The sequence below is a fragment of the Barbatula barbatula genome, assembly GCF_947034865.1.
Source record: "Barbatula barbatula genome assembly, chromosome: 23".
NCBI lineage: Eukaryota > Metazoa > Chordata > Actinopteri > Cypriniformes > Nemacheilidae > Barbatula > Barbatula barbatula.
This window is the reverse complement of record NC_136786.1, coordinates 19,505,580-19,514,653: the sequence shown is the minus strand read 5'-3', so window position 1 is coordinate 19,514,653 and position 9,074 is coordinate 19,505,580. Positions and strand designations below refer to the sequence as shown.

Sequence of the window (9,074 nt, the reverse complement as noted above, 5' to 3'; positions counted from 1 at the left end):
TGGATCTGAGCCGGCATACTTTCACACCCTACTAAACTCCTGCACCCCAACAAGATCCCTGCGTTCAGCAAACCAGCGGCGTCTTGTAATACCTTCTCAGAAGGGCACTAAATCCCTTTCTCGCTCATTCTCTTTCACAACTCCTTCATGGTGGAACATTCTTCCCAATGCGGTCCGGTCAACCACATCTCTCACAACATTCAAAAAACTACTTAAAACATCCATCCATCCATCCATTTTCTTCCGCTTATCCGGGACCGGGTCGCGGGGGCAGCAGTCTAAGCAGAGATGCCCAGACATCCCTCACCCTAGACACTTCCTCCAGCTCTTCCGGGGGGACACCGAGGCGTTCCCAGGCCAGCCGGGAGACATAGTCCCACCAGCGTGTCCTAGGTCTTCCCCGGGGTCTCCTCCCGGTCGGACGGGCCCGGAACACCTTCCGAGGAAGGCGTCCAGTAGGCATCCGTAACAGATGCCCAAGCCACCTCAGCTGACCCCTCTCGATGTGGAGGAGCAGCGGCTCTACTCCGAGCTCCTCGCGGGTGACCGAGCTTCTCACCCTATCTCTAAGGGATCGCCCAGCCACCCTGCGGAGGAAGCTCATTTCAGCCGCCTGTATCCGGGATCTTGTCCTTTCGGTCATGACCCAAAGCTCATGACCATAGGTGAGAGTAGGAACGTAGATTGACCGGTAAATTGAGAGCTTCGCCTTGCGGCTCAGCTCTTTCTTCACCACGACGGACCGGTACATCGACCGCATTACTGCAGAAGCTGCACCGATCCGTCTGTCAATCTCCCGTTCCATCCTTCCCTCACTCGTGAACAAGACCCCGAGATACTTAAACTCCTCCACTTGAGGAAGGAACTCTCCACCAACCTGAAGTGGGCAAGCCACCCTTTTCCGACTGAGGACCATGGCCTCGGATTTGGAGGTACTGATTTTCATTCCAGCCGCTTCACACTCTGCTGTAAACCGTCCCAGTGCATGCTGAAGGTCCTGGTTTGAAGGGGCCAACACGACGACATCATCCGCAAATAGCAGAGACGAGATCGTGTGGTCCCCAAACCTGACACCCTCCGGCCCCTGGCTGCGCCTAGAAATTCTGTCCATAAAAATTACGAACAGAACCGGTGACAAAGGGCAGCCCTGCCGGAGTCCGACATGCACTGGGAACAGGTCCGACTTACTGCCGGCAATGCGAACCAAGCTCCTGCTTCGGTCGTACAGGGACCTGACAGCCCTTAGCAAAGGACCACAGACCCCATACTCCCGAAGCACCCTCCACAGGATGCCGCGAGGGACACAGTCGAATGCTTTCTCCAAATCCACAAAACACATGTGGATTGGTTGAGCAAACTCCCATGCACCCTCCAGCACCCTGTAGAGGGTGTAGAGCTGGTCCAGTGTTCCACGGCCTGGACGAAAACCACACTGTTCCTCCTGAATCCGAGGTTCTACTATCGGCCGTATTCTCCTCTCCAGTACCCTGGCATAGACTTTCCCGGGAAGGCTGAGAAGTGTGATCCCCCTGTAGTTGGAACACACCCTCCGGTCCCCCTTCTTAAAAAGAGGGACCACCACCCCGGTCTGCCATCCCAGAGGCACTGTCCCCGACCGCCACGCGATGCTGCAGAGGCGTGTCAGCCAAGACAGCCCCACAACATCCAGAGACATGAGGTACTCAGGGCGAATCTCATCCACCCCCGGTGCCCTGCCACTGAGGAGTTTCTTGACTACCTCAGTGACTTCGGCTTGGGTGATGGGCGAGTCCACCTCTGAGCCCTCAGCCTCTGCTTCCTCAATGGAGGACGTGACGGTGGGATTGAGGAGATCCTCGAAGTACTCCTTCCACCGACCGACGACATCCCCAGTTGAGGTCAACAGCCTCCCACCTCCACTGTAAACAGCGTTGGTAGGGCACTGTTTCCCTCTCCTGAGGCGCCGGACGGTTTGCCAGAATCTCTTCGAGGCCAGTCGATAGTCCTTCTCCATGGCCTCACCAAACTCCTCCCAGGCCCGAGTTTTTGCCTCCACAACCACCCGGGCAGCAGTCCGCTTGGCCTGCCGGTACCTGTCAGCTGCCTCAGGAGTCCCACAAGCCAACCAGGCCCGATAAGACTCCTTCTTCAGCTTGACGGTTTCCCTTACTTCCGGTGTCCACCACCGGGTTCGGGGATTCCCGCCTCGACAGGCACCGGAGACCTTACGGCCACAGCTCCGAGTGGCCGCTTCGACAATGGAGGCGGAAAACATGGTCCACTCGGACTCAATGTCTCCAGCCTCCCTCGGGATCTGGTTGAAGCTCTGCCGGAGGTGGGAGTTAAAGATCTCTCTGACAGGAGACTCCGCCAGGCGTTCCCAGCAGACCCTTACAGTACGTTTGGGTCTGCCGAGTCTGTCCAGCTTCCTCTCCTGCCATCGGATCCAACTCACCACCAGGTGGTGATCAGTTGACAGCTCCGCCCCTCTCTTAACCCGAGTGTCCAAAACATATGGTCGCAGGTCAGATGAAACGACCACAAAGTCGATCATCGACCTGCGGCCTAGGGTGTCCTGGTGCCACGTGCACTGATGGACACCCTTATGCTTGAACATGGTGTTCGTTATAGACAAACTGTGACTAGCACAGAAGTCCAATAACTGAACACCGCTCGGGTTCAGATCAGGGGGGCCGTTCCTCCCAATCACGCCCCTCCAGGTGTCACTGTCGTTGCCGACATGGGCGTTGAAGTCCCCCAGTAGGACGACCGAGTCCCCAGTCGGAGCACTTTCCAGCACCCCTCCCAGAGACTCCAAGAAGGTCGGGTACTCTGCACTGCCGTTCGGCCCGTAGGCACAAACAACAGTGAGAGACCTAACCCCGACCCGTAGGCGCAGGGAAACGACCCTCTCGTTCACCGGGGTAAACTCCAACACATGGCGGGAGAGCTGGGGGGCTATAAGCAGACCCACACCAGCCCTCCGCCTCTCACCATGGGCAACTCCAGAGTGATGAAGTGTCCATCCTCTCTCGAGGAGTGTGGTTCCAGAGCCCAAGCCATGCGTAGAGGTGATCCCGACTATCTCTAGTCGGAACCTCTCAACCTCCCGCACCATCTCAGGCTCCTTCCCCGCCAGCGAGGTGACATTCCACGTCCCTAGAGCTAGCTTCCGTGTCCAGGGATCGGGCTGTCGAGGCACTCTCCTCCGACTGCCGCCCGATCCACAATGCACCGACCCCCTATGGTCCCTCCCGCACGTGGTGAGCCCACGGGAAGGCGGCCCCACGTCGCTCCTTTGGGCTGAGCCCGGCCGGACCCCGTGGGGAAAGGCCCGGCCACCAGGCGCTCGCATACGAGCACCGACCCCGGGCCTGGCTCCAGGGTGGTGCCCCGGTTGCGCCATACCGGGCGACGTCACGGTCCTTGTTTTTGTAAACATCATATGGGGTTTTTGAACCACTCTTAGTCTGACCCGTCGCCTAGGACCTGTTTGCCTTGGGAGACCCTACCAGGGGCATATAGCCCCCGACAACATAGCTCCTAGGGTCACTCGGGTACTCAAACCCCTCCACCACGTTAAGGTGGCGGTTCAAGGAAGGGCTTAAAACACACCTCTTCAAAAATTGCATTTTTCTTCCTTCACTCAACAGTTTCTAAAATATTTCTTGAATGAAAGTTTGTCTTAACTGATTTGGCTAAATGTTTTTTGTTCTCGTTTTAAGCATAAAATAACAACAACAAAATTCTAATGTGACTAAAGAAAATGAAAGGAAAAAACTACAGGTGTGCTAAAACCGGACTAGAACTGGAAGGCCTGGATACCAAAGCTATATCTGGACAAACAAAAGGTTTTAAAACTGAGAAACATGATTTACTCTGCTTATAACTTATTTAAATGTAATGACTCAAGTATGCAGGGTAGTGCGGTGGGATATGAAGACAGAGAAATGGAAAATTGAGAAAATAGTTACATGCTGTACATTGCGGCACACAGCAGTGGTTTATAGAAGTGCTGTTCTACCGTATCTGAAATGATTCTTTCATAAGTTAACATTTCCTTAAAACATTCAAATACGGTAAAACGCCACTTCACTGTTAAGAATTTCTATATAGAAATTAAAGTTTTACTGGCAGTAGTTTGTCTAAAGATTATGATCATTTGATCATTAAACACTATCCTTACAGAATAAAACGACTAATAACAGCAAACATAATCATGCAAAGCATTCTGGGAACCACAATTAGAAAAAAACTGAAAAAGGTTTATGTTTATTTTGGGTTCCCAGAATGCTTTGCATGAGGCTGTTATTTTATCGTTTCTTCCGTTATGATAAAGACTTTCATGTTCATGTTTAAAGTTAATTTATCTTTGAACAAACTGTTGCCAGTAAATTAGACAAATATAAATCTACAGTAAGTCTCCCCAACCGGAAACTGCCGAGGGTCCGGGCCGTGAAACGCGGAAGTCACGCAAGCTGAACGTCTGGAAAAGCCCAGTGAACAGAAATATCATCTTTCATTGATTCCTTTTTAACTCTGTTCAAAAACAAAATACAAAGTACTTTGTATAATTTTCATTATTATTATTTTTCATTTTAATTTACGACTAAACTTTCTTCCTTTTCTGTGTATTATGTTTACAAATGTATTGTTATTCATATTATTGCAATGCTTCCTTTGTACTTTTTTCAATATAAATGTTTATAATAAAATAAACTTTTGGAAAAGCGAAAGTGATGCGACCTTGTAATTCTTTTCCAGGCCGCGTGGCGGCGCGCATGCGGTGTGTCGGTGACTCGCGCAGAGTTCTTGTGCGACGAAGAAGAGAAACAGGTCAATGTTCTGTAAACAAACAGAGAGATGTTTGATCTAAACTTATAAACTTATAAAAGCGCATCATACTCTTTACACAGATCACCGTCTATTGAGTGTCATTGAAGTTTCTTCAAGGCTCGTCTTTGGTTTCGCGCATATTCATGCAGAACAGCTTTTGTAATCACTGTTTACTGCACATGAAGTAGGTCATTGGTGTTAGGTGAGTGTATTTTAACATCATACATTTTTAACTGTGTTTTTAATGTCAATGCAGTTTTAATAAAGCTCTAAGACTGAAGGATTTACACCCAAGTCACTGATAAACTCATCTGCATAAACTACATGAGTGAATGTCCAGATATAAACAAGACAACTGTCGAATTATTCCCGTTTCGCGTCCAAATGTAATTTAACACGGATAGTTGTGGTTCTGTATGAAATTTCTATGTGTTTTCATCACGAAAATATACAGAACGTGTTGGCAGAAATTCTTACGCGGTTCCAGTTGTTGCCGCTAGAGACCGCCAGTGATTCATACTCGGACTCATTCATTCATGACAGGCACTGTACAGTTACAGTCTAATATGAGTTTTGTCTATTTCAGCATGTTTCTTGTGGGTCTAACTGGAGGAATCGCCTCTGGCAAGAGCACAGTGTCGTCTCAGCTGAAAGAACTGGGATGTCCGGTCATTGATGCAGATGTGGTTGCTCGGAAAGGTGTGATGCAGTGTTTTTTTGTGCTTGTACATTCGTATGTATATATATATAATAACAGCTTTACACTGACAATACAAAATAGCCTCATGGCATTACGGTATTATCCATTTTATTATCTCTTATTATTCCCCCTTTGCTTAGGCAGTAAAGCAATGTTTAACGTCTGTCATCTGTCTCTGTCAATCAGTGGTGGAGTTTCAGAGCCCAGCGTACAGGCTTATCCTCAAGCATTTCGGACGGGAGGTTTTGTTAGAGAACGGAGAGATTGACAGAAAGAAACTGGGCCAGATAATCTTCTCCAACCCCGAGAAACGAAGACTTCTCAATTCCATTACACATCCACTAATACATAAAGAAATGTTCAGACAGATTCTGCTGTACTTCATTAAAGGTGCAAACGCACAGGGACTAGCACAAAGTGAAACATTAATAGTCTGTGGAGACATTTCATCAACCCTGTAGTCTAATTGTTTTTGTGGGTTTATCAGGCTACAGGTATGTGATTTTGGATGTGCCTCTGCTTTTTGAGACACGACGCCTCACTCGATTCTTATCACACACTGTTGTTGTTTACTGGTAAGATATTTATTTTCTCCTTTAATATCTCTATTTGCATTTATTTGTATAATGTTTGCAGAGCGTGTTTTGCTTGACTCCTTTAATTGTTACGGTTAATGGTTGGATGAGTCGCATTCAAATCTGTTGTAAAAAGCAATACACCGCTCGAGGCCATGTGTGACCATGATATCATCAGAGTTGCTCTGTGGACTAATACTTTAAACACTACACAAAATTCATTTAATCTCTATAATGTTACGTATTTTTAAGAGAAAAGAGAAAAATGTATGTTCTGAATGTCCACAGTGATCCAGCCACGCAGCTGTCCAGACTCATGCAGAGAGACGGTCTGAGCCATGAGGAAGCTGAACAGAGAATCGCTGCCCAGATGCCCCTCAAAGAGAAGCGTGGACTGGCCAGCCACGTGATGGAGAACTCTGGCTCTCGTGAGGATACTCACAGACAAATTCTCCACTTGCACACCAAACTGGAAGACTCCATGGAGTTTTTGGTTGTTAGGGCCGTCGCCTTGGCAGCTGTTGCCGGGCTCGGCGGCCTGTTCCTGTATACAGTCAAACTGCTCATCTCTTAGCAAACGACTGCTTTAACACAACATGAACACACACCTTTCATTTTAAACAAAGAAGGATATTCTTTTATATTTTAACATTTTCAGGTCTCATTTTGACTTTACTTGATAACTGTCTAGCAACATTTTGTTCTATGACCTCATTACCAAGTTTATAAAAGGAACTGACGCTGCTAAAATAATGCACGTTTTCTGACCTCAACACTACACGTGAGTTCACACGCAAAATGTACTGAATGTATTAATAACATTTGTTGATATCAGATGCTATTTTACTTTATAAGAATTAAACTGTCACATCATGACTTGTTTTGTTTTCTTTAGTTTTTTGTGATAAATGACTCATACAGTATAGCCGGGAGACATGAGAGACCAGAGCAGTTTTCACTTGCTGGACAATAAAATGAGTGGACAAACATCGCATGTCCTGAGATAAGAATAACCTAGAGATTTAAGATTGGGCAGAGAGTCTATTATGAAAGATGGAGATGAAAAACTCTTTTTGAATCAAGTGCATCTCGAAAGCGTTTATTGACTTGCTCGATCACAGTCATCTTTGATTGCAAAAGTACTTTTTGTCTCTTCGACTCTTTTTAGGAATATTTGTATTTTGAGCAACAAACAGTCCAAGGCTCTGTTGATATTAATAACATCTATTATAGTTATTACTATATGAGACAGATGTGACAGTGAGTTCTTGCCATGTCTTTCTTACTCTTCAGGATTGGCCTGTGGTCATGTTGTCTGTCTTTAATAAGCTCTTCTTATGCTAACGCAGAGTGACGCGGGCCGGCGGCTCTGAGGAGTAAGACCTCTGAGTCTCACTGTGTATGTGAGTGTGTTTGAGATCAAGGTTTTCACATTGTGCATCTGTCTTTATAAAACAGTTGAATCTGTGTGTGTGTTTGTGAAAACATTAGTCTCCAATTAGAAAGGTAGAATCTAAACCGAACTGAACAAAATGTTCCGTTATAGAAATACTAAAATATTTTTTTATTTAAATAAATGAAAGGAATATTTATGTAGGAATGAATAATTTATTCTATAATATCCTTTTCATATTTTGGTTGAATATGATCTGGACAAGTTCCTGACAGAGATTCGGCAGTTTTGAATGAATGTATTATTTATATGCAGTTGATGGCAATAGTGAAGCACGTGATTTTATAACTGGGCGTGTGTCCTGTACAGATTCTCTCTCTCTCTCTCTCTCTCTCTCTCCTGCAGGCTGCGTCCACATCATAACACACTGTCACTGGTGGAGTCACCCAGCCCTATCACACCAACTCGGCTGGAAAACTCCCTCCAAATGAGAAGTGACAGATGCGTTGTGCGTCTTAGTGCACGGTTCTAAGCGGGATTGCATTTTGGGGGACGTGGGGTGCTTTTCTGATATAGTGAAGTTGACTTCCACAAGTATGAGATTAAAATAAAAAGTACATGAAATAAGCATTTCCTTGACTTTTTGGTAACAGTCCTTTTATAAACCAGCCATGATTTACTTCAAATAACCCCCTCCAAATAATAATAATACAGTTAAACATTGGTGACCATGGTATTTGCAGTCAAATCAATCAATAATTATCAATATGCCAAAAAACACGGTTAATTATCAGAAGAGATGTCACAAGCATTTCAGCTCATAAATGTCACAAAAGTTACTAGGAAAGGGAAGGCAAGTTTATTTATATAGCACATTTCATACACAATGGTAATTCAAAGTGCTTTACATAGAAGAAATTTTAAATATCCATTTGATAGAACAGTGAAGAAATTTAAATGCGACTACAGTGGGAGGACATCTGATCTCTTCTGGAAGCTGGTTCCAGCTGCGACTGGCATAATAGCTAAATGCAGACTCTCCTTGCTTGGAGAGAACCCTTGGTATTTCTAGCTGATGTGATCCTAGTGACTCTTTTGGTTCTGTATTCAATGAGCATATCTGCAATCTATTGAGGTCCTACTAACTCTCCATCTTGACAGAAGAAAGCAGGTTTTTTCCCCCGAAGCTGAATCACAGACACTGTGTATGACTCTTACTATAGGCGTGCATACATGTCATTAAAAACATTTATATTTAAGGTTTAGAAGGAAAATTATGAATTTTGAAAATACATTTAAAAAAAAAGAGTGATTTGTGATGGCAAACACTTTCTGCTGAATGGTTTCCGCCTGTTTTAAAATGGTTTGTTAGACAATAATATAGAAAAAAAGAAATTAATATTTGACTGAACCGTTCTTTGGGGAAATAAAAATCTTCTGTGGCATCAATGTGAAAAACCCTTTGCAGCACCGTTTTTTAAGATTTTACCATACAGTATAATTCCTTATGAAGACCCACGCTTTAATGCATCCACGGGCTCTTTCTACACCCCTGAAGTTCATCATAACTTTATAGTAATAACCGTAACAC

General features: G+C 45.5%; 1 protein-coding gene across 5 annotated transcripts; it reads left to right on the top strand.

The window, feature by feature from the left end:
* The first annotated feature begins 4,741 nt into the window (after positions 1-4,741).
* dcakd (dephospho-CoA kinase domain containing) lies at positions 4,742-8,104 on the top strand. Of its 5 annotated transcripts, none has more exons than XM_079487729.1 (6): positions 4,742-4,815; positions 4,896-5,017; positions 5,402-5,514; positions 5,702-5,905; positions 6,003-6,090; positions 6,379-8,104. In XM_079487729.1, the coding sequence occupies exons 3-6, from the start codon at positions 5,403-5,405 to the stop codon at positions 6,662-6,664; spliced, it is 690 nt and encodes a 229-aa protein (XP_079343855.1). In that variant the 5' UTR covers positions 4,742-4,815; positions 4,896-5,017; position 5,402; the 3' UTR covers positions 6,665-8,104. The 5 variants fall into 5 exon arrangements, with proteins under 5 accessions (XP_079343855.1, XP_079343853.1, XP_079343854.1 ...); XM_079487727.1 differs by having other exon boundaries at positions 4,754-4,815; positions 4,896-4,999; positions 6,379-6,965; XM_079487728.1 differs by having other exon boundaries at positions 4,776-5,017; positions 6,379-7,557.
* The last annotated feature ends 970 nt before the right edge of the window (positions 8,105-9,074 follow it).

Coding starts and splice junctions, on each gene's coding strand:
- dcakd (XM_079487725.1), top strand. CDS start 5,352: ATGACAGGCACTGTACAGTTACAGTCTAATATGAGTTTTGTCTATTTC. Junction 5,515..5,701: donor AGATGTGGTTGCTCGGAAAG/GTGTGATGCAGT, acceptor TCTGTCAATCAG/TGGTGGAGTTTCAGAGCCCA. Junction 6,091..6,378: donor CACACTGTTGTTGTTTACTG/GTAAGATATTTA, acceptor GAATGTCCACAG/TGATCCAGCCACGCAGCTGT.